Below are 16,450 nucleotides of genomic sequence, written 5' to 3'. Positions count from 1 at the left end.
CTCATAAATCGCGAGCCGCGTATTCGCTCGGCATGTGCGTGACATCACTTTCCTCGGACACGAAAGTGTCCGGCGCTCCGAGAACATAACAAGCGATGCGATTCGTGTAAATAGCATCATAAAATAACGCAAGTAATTGCAAGGAGAAGTGTAACACTGCGTTGTGTGGACTACCAACAGCAATAAACTATTGGAGAAGAGGTACTCGAGTAACGTCAACGACACCGACTTGGTTGGACTCGAGAGCCAGAGCCATGCGGTTGATATTTCCCGACTGCTGCCAGTCTATCTCGAAGATTCCTGGCTTCTCCGAGCCCGCATACCATGACCATCGCTTCTGCTTAGCCTGAGAATGTCGCATTAGTCATCGACGCGATCATTAACGACTACTTGCGGCCCACCTTAACATCATATACGTGCAGCCAACCATCACCGCCTCCGGTCGCAAAGAAACGGGCATCCGGGCTGAATGCAAGCGCATACACATGCCGTTTGTGATCCTGAAATACTCGCAAACATTGTCCCGTCACACTATCCCATAGCCGCGATGTTCCGTCGAATGATGACCTACATCCGCGGAGCGCATCAGCAAAGATCATTGCAATTTATCTTGACAAGACCACGAACGTCGCTAGCAGTTCATGCTCGCCCTCAGCAGTCATTGGACACCACGCGATGCCGCTGACAGTATTTGTATGGCCCTTGAGCACTATGACTTCGTCATTCGGTGGCCGATCAAAGACGACATCTTCGATATTCCAAACCCGGGCCGTACGGTCATCTGAACACGAAGCGATCTTTGTCCGCGAGGGGCTGCATTTGATTTGATTAACTTCGGTTGTATGGCCCCTTGCAACAATTCCGTGCTTCAGCATCCCTTCCCTCTTCCCCATTAAATGAACTTACAGAAGCGTTTTTGGAGGTCTCGAGTGCTCCAAACTCATGATCTGTATCTTTCCATCCGCCCCGCAACTCGCGAATATGTCATCAGTAAGCCAATCGACATCCAGACAGCAATCTGCAAGCAGAAGAACGATTAGCCCAGTGGAATCAATCTTGTGCTCACATCAGTTAATAGCGTACCCTTATGGCACTGATATTGCTGATGCAATCTCTTTTGTGCTACATCCCAGACGCACGCAGTTCCATCTAGACTGGCCGTTAGGAGCCAACGGCCAGATTTCGAAAAACGCGTCGCAAATATTGGCCCCTTCTCACCGAAGGATCGGACATATCAGTCTAGCGGTGATCGAGGCGACGAGCGACAAAGCCTACCTCATGCTGTGTATGTGAGAAGTACAGTTCACCCGAAGCCGTACAGACTCGAAGGATCGCATCATATGACCCGATGGCAAGCAGAGAACCATCGCGAGTCCAATCTAGCGATGTTAGATCGCCTTGCTCTGATTTCGAGGGATAGGCCAACGTCATAGGAGGGCCAATCTTCGGAGGTATTGGGGACCCTTCCGAACGGGATTCTGGCACATTCCATAAATGGACTACAGTATCCCTCGACCTATAATGGTGGATTTATTAAAATATGATGAACTCTACGCTGGTGACTTACCCTGATGCCAGTGTGCTTTTCTTTGTTGGGTTCCAAGCACATACGAAGACCTGTGATGGATGATAGATCAGATATCTAGTGATTATGCACGCTATATTGCCTACCTCCGTCTTGTGCCCTTTCAGTAGGCTTACGACAGATGGATCCGTCAGATCATCAGCGGGACCGGGAGGCCGCTTAGCTTTAGGTTGCTTTTTAAGTTCACCAGAACCACTAGGACCCGAAGAAACCCTAGCATCAACCTGTTTGGCTTTCAACGCAATCCCTTTATTAGACAGGTGGCATATCCTACGCATCAGCTCGGCCGATATAAGAAATGGCGTACATTCGGCTGAGGAAGAAGCGTTGCTATCTACTTCCATGTTGTCGTCTGTCGGAGGAGATGTCCTCGCGCGTTTCTCTGTGGGGGTGTTTCCGGCGATGGGCGTGCTGGCTTTCCGTTTTGCGACAGGTTCAGTCGTGCTGTTAATTCCATTTGTCGTTGGCCGCTGTGAGTGGCTGTCGCCATTGATGGCCACGGTGGTTGGCGCCGCCTGATCTACAGGAGCTGTATCGGTAAGAACAGGGTCTTGAGAGCAAACGTGCCGTTCTAGCAGCGAGAACGGCTTCTGGCAATTGGCAGCCATGGTGTTGCCCTTCCAGTGAGCTTCTACTTCAGTATATAGTAGCGCTTTGCTCAGTAGCTCGACAAGCTCTCCGCGTGGTATATGTCTGCCGAAGTAAGATGAACTCTCTAGCTTGCTTTCTGCATGGAGCACGAAGGCACTGTGTTGGAATCCTGCACGTAAATGTGTCATAATCGGATGCATAATTGCGAGTACTAAGCGACATACCGGAATCCTGGAAATATGCATAGATAAGAAGATTGACTTCTTCCGCAGTGATCTTGATTGGAGGAGGCATCCCCATCAGCTGTCGGCGACTTTAGCCACTGAGACAGACAGATACGAATCAGAAGAGCAAGAGTGCACCGTGGCTCAGGCGAGGGGGGCATTTCTGCTCACGTGCACGTGTCTAGAGATTTTCCCACGACCGCGTTTCGACCGATCGCAGCGCAGGCGTCGTTTTTAGTCCTGCACTGTCGCTGCGCACTTTTGTCCGTTGGACCCGCAATGCCGTTTTCTCATATGCTGTGTTCTTCTGTATCCTGAAATGGTTCATCTCTTCTACGCGAATCCGCATGCCTCACTCTCACCTTTTGTCTTGCAATCTGGTCACGTCTCAACTAAATGCTAAGTGGATAATTGTCTGGATTGCTGCTGTGCGCCCATCGCCGTATGCATGACTCAAACGTTCGTATCATTTCAGTGTCTCCCTGCACTGTTGGATTGCATACGATGGCTATCTGGTGTGTTGTCCTGTTGCAGCTCTCCGCCACTCGGGATGCGTCCTGATCGTTCTTTGATTCCGATGAATTCACCTATGCTCGAAAGGCGGAATACTCGGCAGAATCATCTGTGATGTGTATCTTATCGGATCCAGGAGACATCGCCAATGCACAGCCGTTGTGTAAGGACTGCTTGGACGTTCTGCTTCAACTGTGCTCCGGCCGTTTCATTTGTGCAAGCGCACAGCCAACGTCGGAGTCAACGCTGGTTATTGCAACACCGTCTCGCTTGCCTTGTCAACTTCTCCTACACCGACAAACCTTCGCAGTCATGTTATGTTTTGCGCAGCCTAGGAACGGACTCAGAGTGTAGCACTTGCCACTGCATACCTTCCAGCCCGCCGAACCTCTGTGTAACATCCTATTGGTGTGCAAATGTCTCGAGTTGGAATGTGATTGTTCCAGCAATCTATTCTGTGACGGTCCATCTGCTTCTGTGTCCCATCGCCTCTTGCATGGCAGACACGGGCGTCAACGCATCCCGCGTGAGATCTAGTGTTAGCGCTCGGCCAATTCTCGGGGTCAGGCGGCAACTCCATCTTGCTTGCTCAGCTCCAAGACAGCAAGCTCATCCTTCCTTTCTGCTGCCTGTACGCATCGACGGCTTGTCCGGGATATCATCATGGACCTCGGAGAAGACGTGTACGAGAATTCAGATGCCGATGATGACGATGAGGCAGAGGATGGACTTGAGTTCGCTGCTGAAGGCGTAGAGGAAGATGAGGCCCTATTCAACAGTCAGCATTTTCGCGGTATACCTAATGTGTCGATTCATCTCACGCTGCGAGGTGTATGTAGACGGCCTGCCCCACCGTGTACTGCGGGTCTCGCCCCAAACCATTTCAAACGACCAAGAGCAATCGACGGTCAGAGTGGGCAACATTAGCCTTGGACATCTGCAGCGGCTTCTTGGGATTAGGATTAGTGATACTTCCCGCCGCATTTACGACGACGGGGACATGGGCCGCGACGACGAGGACGAGGATTGGGAGTTGGATGCACATGCAAGAAATCCTCATTGGGATCGCTCCACGTGGTTCTCTGAAGTCAAAGAACCGAAGGCAGAAGGATTAGAACTGCTTAGAGGTGGACAATTTGGGAGATTGGGGCATCAGATAAATTCTCGTAACAAGAATAATAGCATCGCAAAGCTCTTACTCAACAGAGCAACGCGATCGCGTCCAATATACAGGGAAGATATCACTAGCGTATGTTTCTATACTAGTTACTTGCCTCTTTTGCTGAAAGTTGAGCAGGACTTACTTCCGAACAGCAGGGGGACTGCTGTGGCCGTATACGCTGCTAACGCTTATGTCGGGCAATACTCTTCAGGTCTGTCCGGATCTTCCAATCATTCTTATCGTTGAGATCAAAGCAAATCCTGCACACCAGATTCTAGCTTCTACTATACATGTGTCAGAGGTAAGCAGACTGCCTTTGCTTCATTTTTGGTTTGCGGGCTCACCTTTCGTGCTAGACTTTCGGCTCCATGTGTATGACACGACTGCACCTCTCGAAATCAATGGTTCTCAAAGCCCAAGGCGGGATGTTGAACGGCAATATGGACATGCGACGACGATGAAAGTCATCAAGACGATCAAAGCGGCGCCCGGTCGGTGGACTATTACGGATTCGCACCTCAGTCCGGACAATCAGAGGTGAGTTCATGGTCTTCAGCGAAGAAAGCGAACGCATATACCAATATACCTCTTCTGCGTCACAGGATAATATATGCTTCGATGGTGAGTTCCGCAGTATTGTAATCTGGATGAAGTTGATTTGAAGTGTAGTCCAGCACCGTCTATATGACGACGACCCTTGACTCATCTCCCGTGCAAGTTCCTATCCAATTTGCTGACCCCGTGCGATCACGACGTGGGATATGGGATTATGATGATGATTTGAGCATCTGGAGCTGCAAGTTTTCTGCGGATGGCAATGAGGTCGTTGCGGGAGGCAGCGGCATGATATTCGGTATGTTTATGTCGGTCAGCCGAACGATATACCTCTCACACGCGAACTATAGTATATGACTTGCTAGCTGACCAGCGCACAGTCAAGATCCGAGCCCACGGGGACGATGTCAACAGCTGTTGTTGGGCAGATACTGCTTCTGGTAATGTTCTAATCAGTGCATCAGACGATACGTTCATCAAGGTCTGGTATGTACACTTCGAGTCAAGTCGATGTAGTTTGAAACTCATCCACTACAAGGGATCGTCGCTCGCTCGGGACTTCGCAAAAACCATCGGGGGTGTTGATAGGGCATACCGAAGGTATCACATATGTATCGGCCAAAGGGGATGGGCGCTATATCATCTCGAATGGCAAAGATCAAGTCTTGCGGCTGTGGGACCTTCGCATGATGCGGAGCAACGAGGAATACGAGAAGGGCTCGCGGAGATCGTACGGGATACCGAACTTCGACTACCGGTGCGTCTCCATATATGCACTATTCGCGGATGCGTCCTTACCGGTGATCGACAGAGGAGGAACGTACTCTCAACCTCGGTTCAGGTCGCATCCACAGGATTGCAGTGTCATGCAATACACAGGCCATGAAGTCTTACGGACTCTCATTCGGTGCCATTTCAGTCCAGCAGAGACTACCGGTCAGCAGTACATATACTCCGGTGGTTCTGACGGCAGAATCCACGTGAGTGTCTGGGTGTCCTTCTGGGCTGACCGTAGCTTACCGATTATGATACGTGCTGCAGATCTGGTCCTTGGATGGACGAGTGCTGCAGGTCATCGACCGCACCGAAACATTGCCCATGTCGAGCGACCCTTCTGGGCCTGAACCCTCACCGCTTCCCCCTAGCGCGCGGAAGACAAGAGTGTGCGTTCGTGACGTTAGCTGGCATTCCGAGGTTCGTATTGCGAACCTCCCACGTCGAACTTCTCTAACGTGTTGGACAGCAACCCATTATGATGAGTACGGGCTGGCTTGGTGGGCATTGGAGCGTCAGGGAAGGCAGTATCGTTGCCAGACACGAGGTCAGCTCTCTGCATTCAGTTATATATTTGGGATCTCATGTTGTACGTCTGCAGTGGAAGGGCATGTCGAAGAGAGGCGGCACACTTGAAGATTGGGTCGAGAGGAAAAATGCCGAGGCCGATGAAAGAGGAGTCAAGAGACGTGACATGATGAGAAAGATGCCAGGAGGATTCTCGTTAGGAGACGGCTCCGATGAGGAGCGATGAGACTGATATGTACCGTTCTATGTGTGCTTGTGCTAGCTTGTATTCTGTAGCTGCTGGATTCACCTTATAAGTATCTCTACTTGAATATCATCGGCCGGCGTGTACGGATCCACCTTATTAGCGCCGGCCACTGTTAGCTAGACCGCCGCTAACAGCGTATTGCTGTGCATGCCGCATGGAAAAAGCGGCGCTTGGTCCTCGCTTGGTCCTCCATCATCGTCCTTCCGACTCGTCAAGCGGGTGCTCGTGTGCATACAGTGACATAGCCTCCTGGAATTTCCCGATATTTCAATCGTGAGCATGCAGCTGACCCCTGCGGAAGCAGCGGCCAACTCGCAGATAGCACCAATGGACGCCGACCTGCATACCTATGGCTTTCCCGCTGGCTACTTTATCATTCGCTCTGCGGCTACCAACCGCGTGATGGACGTCGAGATGAGCTGGGTTGAAGATGGGACTAACGTCATATTGTACACGGAGACGGAGACCTCCCTCGTAGAAAGTGAGTACATCGACCATAATATGGCAGCCAGCAGCTGATTGTCAACGCATGGAAGGTATGAGAAAGCCCGACTGCGATAATCAGGTGTGTATTTTAGAACGTAATGCATATCAATGTAGTCAATACTCATAGCGACCAGGTCTTCTTCATAGACACATCTGGCGCCCTCTGCTCGAGGAGCTCCGGACATGCTATCGATGTCGAAGGTGAGCTTTATCACAATTTACACTCTAGAGACACGCAGTCGCGAGCGATTGAGGTGATACGCAGATGGGCGATTGGTCGTGCGGCACCGCAGACCGGTCGTGCACCCCTTTCCGAACTCATACTCCCACCCTCTGCCACGCTTCTCCCATGACCGGCAGACTCATAACATCAACGTGACATTTGCAATGGACCCATCCAACACAACATCTACAAGTAAATCTGTCAGAAGAACATCTGTGGATGCGTGGAAGGAGAAAGTCTATCTCCTCAGTTCTATACCAGCCCGCAAGCCTCGCACCGTGGTTGATGACGCTTCTGAGATGTTCACGAATGCCATCGCCTCTCCTCTTACCTTCTTCGGGTCGTTTGGGAAGACGCGGTCCGGCGCAACCCCGGAGAACGTTTTCTCCAGTGGAGATATCGACCTGAGGGAGGACGAGATTTTGGAGCAAGACCGCACGGAGGAGGGCGAGGTGGACGACTCCCCCGAGAAACGACGAGAGGTGCGCGTCCTCACGCTCGCGAAGGAGGAACTGGATGCAGCGAGCGAGAAGGCCAAGCTGAGGAGGCGGTGGATCGTGACTCCCATAAGGTTATCCAAGAATCACACTAGCACCTTATAGCACAAAGTGCGTCCTTTTTCTGCGATACGTTTCTGGACTTTGCTTTCTGAATACGGTGTCGTGGCCTCTGAGATGATGGAAGTCCTGTCTTTGTATATTAGTTGCATAAATACTTCTTCATTGCTGCGGCCGAGATCTTGTCTTTACTTCGTTGCATTGAGGTCTGTCCGAGGAAGAACGATCACGTGAACCGTGACTATCGCGTTTCCCGCGTCTCGGCCATCCGCGCTTCGACGCGTCTCACTTATCAATGCGCGAGTCATTGTCTACGCGTCTCGGCTGATCGAGGAGCCAATGCCAACTATAAAAGTTCAAGCTCCTTATCAGCCTCTCTCTGGACATTGCCAGCATGTTGAAGTCGTTCTCTTGCCTCATTTCTCTCGCCGTGCTCGCCCTCTCGGTCTGCGGCCATGAGCATGAGCGCCAGATTCCCTTAGAGCAGTTCGCATCGACGGTCGACGGCTACGATTACGCAGATGCAGATGCATGGCTCAAGAAATATGGGAAACAGATTGATCAGGGCTTCTCTGGCCCTTTGGCGTTCGCTCATCTGCCATACAGTCGCTGTTTGGAAGATACCGCGACCGAGTTTGACATAGCGCTTTTGGGCATGCCCTTCGACACTGCAGTTACGTATCGTCCTGGTGCGCGCTTTGGTCCATACGCTATTCGTTCTGGCAGCAGAAGGCAAAGGGAGACGCGAGGATACACCTTAGCCTGGAGGGTGAACCCGTACGAACTGGGTTCAAAGATCATTGATTGTGGTGATGTAAGTGTAGTGCTGCCTGCTCGCAGGAGAAGCTCGTCAAGCTCCTAGACAGGTGCCAGTCAGCCCATTCGACAATGCACTGGCTGTCGACCAAATGGAGGTCGCCTACTCCAGCCTGCTCGCCCGACCAGTCGTCACCAAGGGTTTGACTGATAGCCCCGCTGTTGTTCGCGACTTCGCAAAGGACGGCCAGGAGCACCCCCGAATTATCACGTAAGCGATCTGCCCATGGTCGCACAAGCATGGTCTCACAGAGGCGGCACCAGTCTCGGCGGCGACCATACCATCGTTCTCCCGATCCTCCGCTCACTTCACAAAGTCTACGGACCGATCTCTGTTATCCATTTCGATGCTCACTTGGATACTTGGGCTGCATACCCGGGGACGAGCACAGAGCAGTCACGAGTAACTCACGGCACCTTTTTCTACCTCGCTCAGGAAGAAGGCTTGATGACCAACACGAGCATCCATGCTGGCATCCGTTGCAAGCTCGCCGTATGTTATTCATTTTGTACGTCGAGCCTTTCACGGAGCTGACCGACGGGACTGTGTTGCAGGGCATAGGCGATATAGAGAACGACCAAACAGTCGGCTTCCAGCTGATCTCGACTGATGACATTGATGATCTAGGTGTTACCGAGATCATCAAGCGTATTCGCAAACGCGTCGGTAGCTCACCCGTATACTTGAGGTGCATCCTCTACTTTGCTTGATGTATCTTCTACGCTTACTGATTGCTGCGCAGTCTCGACATCGATGTCATAGGTGTGCCATCTATGCGTTCATAGCCATCAGCGTTAGCGTTGAAGGCCTTTTTTTGAACAGATCCTGGTTTGGCTCCTGCGAGTAAGCCATGCCTCGTTTGTCATGATGCAGTTTAGGATCTGAGTCCGTTCGTGCAGCTGGCACGCCCGAGGCTGGAGGCTGGACCACGCGTGAAGTGAAGCGCATTATCCGTGGTCTTGCTGGGCTTAACTTCGTGTGAGTAAGGCTTCTCATGCTGTGGTAGACAAACAATGACACTCGTCTTACAGAGGCGCGGACATCGTCGAGGTTGCTCCTGCGTACGATAATGGTGTGTTTGCCTTTGCTTGATTAGACAGATGCTAACTCTTCGCAGCGGAGATCACCGGCATTGCAGCGGCTGACATCGTCCATGACTTCCTCTCCATGTTCCTCACTCAAGAACCTCCCAAAACGCCAAAATTCTCCGCTGCAGTGAGAGATGAATTGTGAGAGTAGGAAGGACAGATCCTTCAAGATATGCCTGGAGTGAAAAAAGGGCATGAGAGATGAAAAAGACGGAAAATGTAGTGAGCCAAAATGTACAGCGCCGTGTTGAGCGTATAACCCAACCATCTACCACCTGTCTGTCCTGAAGCTTGCCTTATCGACACGGAAGAGACTTCATGAGTCCATTGTGATGCAACTCCTTTAACATACAAGGCTCCCCCGGATATCCAGCTGTCAGCAGCACCAAATTCGCACACAGGCGTACAAAATGAGGCATTAAGTTACGAACGTCGAAGCGCCTATCTGAAGGGCAATTATGCGTACGAAAGTCCAATGTGACCGAGGCCGAAAATAGTGTGACAAAAGACATGGCAACGAATTTATGAATGCTTCGTGGACCACATTCCCGGTGGCTGCGCCGTCGCAGCGTCATACATTGGCGGGCTATCGCTGTACTGCGGCTGCGCGGGCTGAGGCATGCTCTCCACCGGCGACTCCACCAGCTGCGGGGGCGACCGCGGGCCCCGCATTGTCGGCTGTCGCGTGTTGATCGGCGCGGGAGATGGTGTCGTGTGCTGCGATGACGATCCTTGCGCGTACGGGTTGAAGTAGGCTGCATCAGAGGCGGCGGTGCCATATGCACCACCGCCAAGCGTGTAGCTGCGATCGGGCTGCGCGGTTGCGGAGCGTGAGTAGTACGGACTCGTGGTGGCCGCTGCTGCAGCTGCTGCAGCGGTGGAAGACGGGGCGGCACCGTGCATGTACGCAGTGCTATTGTAGATGTTGGGGTTGAATGGTTGTGCGCTCGGCGCATCGTTTGCGGCTGCGCGAGGCACCGAAAAATTCTGATGCTGGCTCGCTGGTTGGTTATAGTCTGTAACGGGTATGTCAGTCACGCAAACCGTTCCGAGAAAGAAGAGAACATACAAGAGGAACCACCCGCTGTGTGCCCGTAGTTCGTCGTAGCCGTTGTCGGCTGCTGAGCATGACCATACCCGTATCTTGCTGCATCAGCAGCCGTATTGCCGTACGTTGATGCAGCATATCCGGAAGGTCCCTGTGAGTGTCCACTGGCCTGCCTCTGCGGTTGAGGCGGGGACTGGGGCGGGTAGATGCTGGACTGCGCGGGCGATGTTACGGCGGGATTGTAGTACGCATCAACAGCGCGAGTGCCCTCCGGCGCTTGCGAATAGCCTCCAGGATATTGAGTGCGCTGCCGCCCGCTGTACGTCCCCACGCCGGCATTTTGCGCGTCCGACAAGGGCACGATCTTGTCGCCGTCGTCAATATACTCCTCTGATGGTGTCTTGGCCAGCGGCTGCATCTGCTCATATTCTTGGAATGCAGGGAGCCCGCCTTCCTTCTGTCTCTGGCGTGCTTTGCGGTCGGATTCGGCCTTGACGGCATCGAGATGCATCTGCTCTGCATAGCGGTCGTCAGCAGAGGGCGTGTTCCTGCCGAACCTGCCTGGACGGCGTTTAATGCAGTAGCGCCCAATCCCATAGAAGCATCCGGCGAAGAAGAGCAACAACCAGGCGACGAGCGTAAGCCAGACTGCGTTTCCAAGACTGGCAGATCCGCCCTCGTCTTTGATGCGTGATTTGGTCACGAAGAAGAGGACAAGATCGAAGATGAACGCGACGAGCGAGACGGAGGCGGCGAAGCCGGAAACGAAGGAGCTGCAGTATGCCATGGACATCTCGCGGACATGGGCGAGAAGACCGAAGATGGCAGACAGAGCTGCGAGTATAAGGCCGACGATGTGTAGTACGAGGGCGTAGGTGATCCATTTGACGAGCACGTTCGGTATCTGGACGACGGTGTCGTCACCGAGAAGCTCGTTCACATCTGACGGCCTATTAATGAGGCATCTGTGAACGCGGAACGTGCCTGCGGCTCACCGAGTGAGTAGCCCACATGCGGACTTGAGCATGTCGTGCCGTTGGACTGCTCCAAGCAGTATCCTAGTGTGCCAAAGGTGAACGTCTCATTACTGCTGCTCACAGCAATGGTTGCTTTCAGGAAATAGATCGATTTCAGATAAGGGACAGAGAACGTGACGAGAGCGAGCAGGACCGTGGCGGCGAGTGTTACGAGGAAGCCTGGCGTCGCAGGTCGAACAATGCCCATCGTGGACTACGTTGAGGTGTACCGGACACTCAACGACAGCTTTTTGTGACGACTGCGCAGGCCTGAGGCTGTCCGAAGGAGTCGATGCCAAGGGGGCGGTGCGTCGCAGTGCGGTTAAGAGTCCCCTAAGCGCTCGGCTGCTTCTAAGCATCGTTCTCAGAGCTCACACGCACAGCAGGAGCACTTTCAAAGTGTATGTGCATGACCAGCGGATCTCCCATTCACTTTCATTGTGGACATAGCAAGGTACACAAGTTCAATCGAGATCCCACAATAAAATATGTGACCCATGGGTAGTGTTATTTACTTCGACCCTCTCCACCGTCTTCTCGAGTCTGAATCCAAACTTTTCAAACACACGGACGCTTCCAACGTTGCCTTTGAACGCCTCCACGCGGATGTGGCGCACATCCATTCGTGGAATCGCCCATGCCTCCATTAAAGTTCGGAAGGCCGCACTCATGATGCCTCGGCCATGATGTGAGCTTGCGAGATAGTCTAAAGCCCATAGAACTCGATCAAGCTCCATGCTCATACCGGATGATATTTGCAAACATAGCACATACCTCCCACACACCATACGAGGTTCGGGTCTCCCACTTCGCGCGACGCATTCTCTTCTGATAAACGCCGCTGTTCGTCCAGCTCCTCGTACTGGAAGGCGCACCTTCGTAGGCATATATCTCCTAAGAAGACATCTGTCCCGTCCTCTTGGACTTCCCGAATGATCCGCACTGGACAAGCTCGGACGCGTTTCAGTGGTTCTCCAGGCGCGTCTTTGTTAGCCTGCTCCAACTCCCGCAGGATGACATCGGACTCCTCCTTTACCATAGAGATCCAGCTCTCCGCATGTGAAGGGAGATACGGGTATGGGGGTCCCTCTAACCACCTGCATACCTTGGGGTCGTTCAAAATAGAGACGATAGAGGCTGCATCACTTGTACGAGGGGATGTGAGGATGATATTATCCAGAGGACTAGACAGACGCAAGTACAGTTCTCCGGTGGCAGGATTAACTTGCAAGGGGTATAGCTGTGGATGATACATTCTCTGTTGGACTGAGCCAGTCATATGCAACTGTTTATTGTGCGGCGCCGCGCTTGCCTGGGTCAACACAGTCGAGCGTCTGTTTCTGTCCGTCAGCAACACTTTCTCAACAGCCATTCGAAGAGAGTCATGTCGGATGCGAACGGCTCGCTCTCAGCGCTCATGCAAACGAGCTTCTGACGATGACATCAGCATCTTTAAATATCCAGACTGCAGAGTAGAGTTTTTCAGAGCGTATGATTATGTGCTCAAGACCCAATATGCGGTGATTGGTGCGGACAATGAAGACAAGCAGGAGAGCTTAGACGTCGCCACCGGTGGGACGCAGCCATGGTGTGGTCGGGGCACGTGAACAGTCTTAGCGCTGGACCCCTTGGTGCCTGCCCTAAAGCAATCGATAAGCAGGCCCTTCACCCCTTCGCAAAAGTTTGCTGCTCTATCGAGTTTTGCGCCATCCCTTTCCTCGCGTCGACTCAATACCCCTCCTTGATCCCAGGCGATCCTTCAGAGGACGTCGCCACCCCAACTTTTTCTCTTTCTGCTCGCCTGTAAAAACTAGTGACAATGGTGTAAGTTTGGCCTTCTACAATCTCCCTGCAATTTCCTTAGTGTTTACATCATTTTCTACGCAATGACAGTAACTTCACCGTCGGTGAGTGATGAAAGCCTTTTCGGTTGAACGGGCAATTCTGAGGTTGAGCAGACCAGATTCGGGCTCTCATGGACAAGCCCACCAATATCCGTAACATGAGCGTTATTGCTCATGGTAAGTCTCGTTACTGGCTTCCTTGCTCTAGTCTTGTTGTTTATCAAAAGGTTTCGCGCAGTCGACCACGGAAAGTCCACTCTCACGGATTCGCTGGTCTCCAAAGCTGGTATCATTGCCAGTGCGAAAGCCGGCGAAACGCGTTTCACGGATACACGACCGGACGAAAAGGAGCGTGGCATCACTATAAAGTCGACCGCCATCTCCATGTATTTCGAGGTCGACAAGGAGGAGTTGAGCGCGATCAAGCAGCAGACCGAGGGTATGTGCTGCCTGCTGTGCGTCGGTGGCCTCGTGTTCCTGACAAATATCTCCAGGCAGCGAGTTCTTGATCAATTTGATCGATTCTCCGGGCCACGTTGACTTCTCGTCGGAAGTCACAGCAGCGCTCCGTGTCACGGATGGTGCCCTTGTTGTCGTCGATTGTGTTGAGGGTGTCTGCGTGCAGACCGAAACTGTGCTTCGTCAAGCCCTGACTGAGCGTATCAAGCCCGTCGTCATCGTCAACAAGGTTGACCGTGCTCTGCTCGAGCTGCAGGTTGACAAGGAGGAGCTGTATCAGTCGTTCCGTCGTACGATTGAGAACGTGAACGTCATCATTTCGACATACCACGACGTTGCGCTGGGTGACGTCCAGGTCTACCCCGAGAAGGGCACCGTCGCCTTCGGTTCCGGTCTGCACGGATGGGGTTTCACCCTCCGCCAGTTCGCGAGCAGGTACGCGAAGAAGTTCGGAGTTGACAAGGAGAAGATGATGGCCAAGCTTTGGGGCGACAACTACTTCAACCCGACGACGCGCAAGTGGACGTCCAAGGGCACTGACGCGGACGGCAAACCTCTCGAGCGCGCATTTAACATGTTCGTCCTCGACCCCATCTTCAAAGTCTTCGATGCCGTCATGAACTTCAAGAACGACGCGATCGACCCCATGCTCGAGAAGCTCGACGTCAAGCTTGTTCCGGCTGAGCGTGAGCTCGAGGGCAAGGCTCTCTTGAAAGTAGTCATGCGCAAATTCTTGCCCGCCGGTGACTCTCTCCTGGAGATGATTGTCATCAACCTTCCCTCCCCTAAGACTGCTCAGCGCTACCGTGTTGAGACTCTCTACGAGGGTCCAATGGATGACGAGTCTGCCATCGGTATTCGTGACTGTGATCCCAAGGGACCCCTGGTGCTCTACGTCTCCAAGATGGTGCCGACCTCCGATAAGGGACGTTTCTACGCCTTCGGTCGTGTCTTCTCCGGTACCGTTCGTGCTGGCCCGAAGATCCGTATCCAGGGCCCGAATTATGTCCCGGGCAAGAAGGAGGACCTGTTCATCAAGTCTGTGCAGCGCACGATTTTGATGATGGGCCGTTATGTCGAGCCCATCGAGGACTGCCCGGCGGGTAACATCGTTGGTCTTGTCGGTATCGACCAGTTCCTGCTCAAGAGCGGTACCCTCACGTCGTCGGAGACTGCGCACAACATGAGGGTCATGAAGTTCTCTGTGTCGCCTGTTGTGCAGGTCGCCGTCGAGGTCAAGAATGCTGCAGATCTGCCCAAGCTGGTCGAGGGTCTTAAGCGTCTCTCGAAGTCCGACCCATGTGTCCAGGCGTGGATCTCCGAGAACGGTGAGCACATTGTCGCTGGTGCTGGTGAGCTTCACTTGGAGATTTGCTTGAAGGTATGCATTATGTTCCAAGGCCATGAGGTCTGTTATTGACGTTGATTCTGCCATGCTAGGATCTACAAGAGGACCATGCCGGTGTTCCTCTCAAGGTCTCCGACCCCGTCGTCCCTTATCGTGAGACTGTCAAGGCCGAGTCGTCGATTGTTGCGCTCTCTAAGTCCCAGAACAAGCACAATCGTCTTTACGCCAAGGCGATGCCGATTGAGGAGGAGCTCTCGCTCGCCATCGAGTCCGGCAAGGTCAACTCGCGTGACGATTACAAGATCCGCGCGCGTATCCTCGCGGACGAGTACGGTTGGGACGTCACGGACGCGCGTAAGATCTGGTGCTTCGGTCCTGACACGACTGGTCCGAACGTCCTTGTCGATGTGACGAAGGGTGTGCAGTATCTCAACGAAATCAAGGATTCTTGTGTTGCTGCCTTCCAGTGGGCAACGAAGGAGGGTGTCTGCGCTGAGGAGAACATGCGTGGTGTCCGCATCGACATCCTTGATGTGACGGTATGTATCAGACATTTCTGCACCTGAAATTCATTCTGACGTTCGTTGGGAACAGCTCCACACGGATGCCATCCACCGTGGTGGAGGACAGATCATTCCGACGTGTCGTCGCGTCTGCTATGCCGCATGCTTGCTTGCCACGCCCGGTCTCCAGGAGCCTGTCTATCTCGGTGTGTTTTTCCTAGCTCCATCTATCCATGCACAGCTGATTTTTCTATCAGTTGAGATTCAGTGCCCGGAGAATGCGATTGGCGGTATCTACAGTGTGCTCAACAAGCGTCGTGGCCAGGTGTTCTCCGAGGAGCAGCGTGTCGGCACGCCTATGTTCACGGTCAAGGCATACCTGCCCGTCGGGGAGTCCTTCGGTTTCAATGGGGAGCTTCGCTCGCAGACTGGTGGTCAGGCGTTCCCCCAGAGTGTGTTCGACCACTGGGAGACGCTGAACGGATGTGGGTCTATCTGCAGTCATGTCCAAATCGTATTGTGGTGACTGAAGTCTCTTCACAGCTCCGCTTGACAAGGGCAGCAAGATCGAGGAAATCGTCAGGGGCATCCGTGTCCGCAAGGGTCTCAAGGTTCGTTTGCGCCTACTTCGTGTTAATATATTTTGCTCATGTCTATTCTGTGCAGCCCGAAATTCCGCCCTTGGATACGTACTACGACAAGCTATAAGAAGGTATTCGACGGCGGAGGTTTACTGTTCTGTCATTACGCATTTCTATGAGTGTCTCGCATCTGTTAGCGCTAGCTGTTATCACAATGTTGTACTTTCCGACGACCATCTGATGGCATTCCCTACTGTCTCGTATGTGCGCTTCTGAGTTGCCGCTGCCGATTACAGCTCAA

At 52.9% G+C, this 16,450-nt stretch overlaps 6 protein-coding genes across 6 annotated transcripts; 3 read left to right on the top strand and 3 right to left on the bottom strand.

Moving 5' to 3' along the window:
• Nucleotides 1-80: 80 nt before the first annotated feature.
• LAESUDRAFT_685484 (WD40 repeat-like protein) lies at nt 81-2,533 on the bottom strand. The gene is made up of 10 exons (XM_040905890.1): nt 2,401-2,533; nt 1,893-2,345; nt 1,672-1,817; nt 1,568-1,617; nt 1,276-1,516; nt 1,084-1,210; nt 907-1,018; nt 628-849; nt 402-567; nt 81-346 (listed from the first exon to the last, which is right to left on the bottom strand). The coding sequence occupies exons 1-10, from the start codon at nt 2,474-2,476 to the stop codon at nt 188-190; spliced, it is 1,752 nt and encodes a 583-aa protein (XP_040760240.1). The 5' UTR covers nt 2,477-2,533; the 3' UTR covers nt 81-187.
• Nucleotides 2,534-3,469: 936 nt separating this feature from the next.
• On the top strand, nt 3,470-7,662 carry LAESUDRAFT_752202 (WD40 repeat-like protein). Its single transcript, XM_040911714.1, has 18 exons — nt 3,470-3,691; nt 3,753-4,162; nt 4,211-4,286; nt 4,347-4,376; nt 4,432-4,612; nt 4,678-4,696; nt 4,745-4,928; nt 4,981-5,116; nt 5,169-5,387; nt 5,442-5,610; nt 5,672-5,824; nt 5,874-5,951; nt 6,006-6,127; nt 6,314-6,404; nt 6,465-6,660; nt 6,716-6,744; nt 6,800-6,866; nt 6,931-7,662. Exons 1-18 carry the CDS (start codon nt 3,577-3,579, stop codon nt 7,488-7,490), a joined length of 2,835 nt encoding a protein of 944 aa, XP_040760239.1. The 5' UTR covers nt 3,470-3,576; the 3' UTR covers nt 7,491-7,662.
• Nucleotides 7,663-7,839: 177 nt separating this feature from the next.
• LAESUDRAFT_661979 (Arginase/deacetylase) lies at nt 7,840-9,495 on the top strand (the record flags this gene model as incomplete). Its single annotated transcript, XM_040904967.1, has 9 exons — nt 7,840-8,259; nt 8,312-8,472; nt 8,526-8,754; nt 8,817-8,950; nt 9,005-9,024; nt 9,085-9,105; nt 9,162-9,240; nt 9,294-9,334; nt 9,380-9,495. The coding sequence occupies 9 exons, from the start codon at nt 7,840-7,842 to the stop codon at nt 9,493-9,495; spliced, it is 1,221 nt and encodes a 406-aa protein (XP_040760238.1).
• Nucleotides 9,496-9,872: 377 nt separating this feature from the next.
• On the bottom strand, nt 9,873-11,634 carry LAESUDRAFT_706268 (pali-domain-containing protein; the record flags this gene model as incomplete). Its single annotated transcript, XM_040906617.1, has 3 exons — nt 11,394-11,634; nt 10,395-11,340; nt 9,873-10,347 (listed from the first exon to the last, which is right to left on the bottom strand). The coding sequence occupies exons 1-3, from the start codon at nt 11,620-11,622 to the stop codon at nt 9,873-9,875; spliced, it is 1,650 nt and encodes a 549-aa protein (XP_040760237.1). The 5' UTR covers nt 11,623-11,634.
• Nucleotides 11,635-11,821: 187 nt separating this feature from the next.
• LAESUDRAFT_730244 (uncharacterized protein) lies at nt 11,822-12,770 on the bottom strand. The gene is made up of 2 exons (XM_040909800.1): nt 12,189-12,770; nt 11,822-12,120 (listed from the first exon to the last, which is right to left on the bottom strand). Exons 1-2 carry the CDS (start codon nt 12,691-12,693, stop codon nt 11,879-11,881), a joined length of 747 nt encoding a protein of 248 aa, XP_040760236.1. The 5' UTR covers nt 12,694-12,770; the 3' UTR covers nt 11,822-11,878.
• Nucleotides 12,771-13,085: 315 nt separating this feature from the next.
• LAESUDRAFT_706262 (eukaryotic translation elongation factor 2) lies at nt 13,086-16,399 on the top strand. Its single transcript, XM_040906616.1, has 9 exons — nt 13,086-13,238; nt 13,308-13,321; nt 13,373-13,435; nt 13,497-13,697; nt 13,753-15,098; nt 15,158-15,604; nt 15,660-16,053; nt 16,112-16,179; nt 16,235-16,399. Exons 1-9 carry the CDS (start codon nt 13,234-13,236, stop codon nt 16,274-16,276), a joined length of 2,580 nt encoding a protein of 859 aa, XP_040760235.1. The 5' UTR covers nt 13,086-13,233; the 3' UTR covers nt 16,277-16,399.
• Nucleotides 16,400-16,450: the final 51 nt, after the last annotated feature.

This window comes from Laetiporus sulphureus (assembly GCF_001632365.1).
Source record: "Laetiporus sulphureus 93-53 unplaced genomic scaffold LAESUscaffold_48, whole genome shotgun sequence".
Lineage (NCBI taxonomy): Eukaryota > Fungi > Basidiomycota > Agaricomycetes > Polyporales > Laetiporaceae > Laetiporus > Laetiporus sulphureus.
The sequence above is the reverse complement of the archived record's forward strand: the minus strand, read 5'-3'. Positions and strand labels throughout refer to the sequence as shown.

What these genes read in the sequence shown, in the direction of transcription:
- LAESUDRAFT_685484 (XM_040905890.1), bottom strand. Translation starts at nt 2,476, where the DNA reads ATGGGGATGCCTCCTCCAATCAAGATCACTGCGGAAGAAGTCAATCTT. An exon ending in AAAAGCACACTGGCATCAGG is followed by an intron (nt 1,517 to 1,567) that starts GTAAGTCACCAG and finishes CCACCATTATAG; the next exon opens with GTCGAGGGATACTGTAGTCC. An exon ending in TCTCACATACACAGCATGAG is followed by an intron (nt 1,211 to 1,275) that starts GTAGGCTTTGTC and finishes TTCGGTGAGAAG; the next exon opens with GGGCCAATATTTGCGACGCG.
- LAESUDRAFT_706262 (XM_040906616.1), top strand. An exon ending in ACTTGGAGATTTGCTTGAAG is followed by an intron (nt 15,099 to 15,157) that starts GTATGCATTATG and finishes CTGCCATGCTAG; the next exon opens with GATCTACAAGAGGACCATGC. An exon ending in TCGACATCCTTGATGTGACG is followed by an intron (nt 15,605 to 15,659) that starts GTATGTATCAGA and finishes CGTTGGGAACAG; the next exon opens with CTCCACACGGATGCCATCCA.
- LAESUDRAFT_752202 (XM_040911714.1), top strand. Translation starts at nt 3,577, where the DNA reads ATGGACCTCGGAGAAGACGTGTACGAGAATTCAGATGCCGATGATGAC. An exon ending in CTACTATACATGTGTCAGAG is followed by an intron (nt 4,377 to 4,431) that starts GTAAGCAGACTG and finishes CTTTCGTGCTAG; the next exon opens with ACTTTCGGCTCCATGTGTAT. An exon ending in ACATGCTATCGATGTCGAAG is followed by an intron (nt 6,867 to 6,930) that starts GTGAGCTTTATC and finishes GGTGATACGCAG; the next exon opens with ATGGGCGATTGGTCGTGCGG.
- LAESUDRAFT_730244 (XM_040909800.1), bottom strand. Translation starts at nt 12,693, where the DNA reads ATGACTGGCTCAGTCCAACAGAGAATGTATCATCCACAGCTATACCCC. An exon ending in CCTCGTATGGTGTGTGGGAG is followed by an intron (nt 12,121 to 12,188) that starts GTATGTGCTATG and finishes TATGGGCTTTAG; the next exon opens with ACTATCTCGCAAGCTCACAT.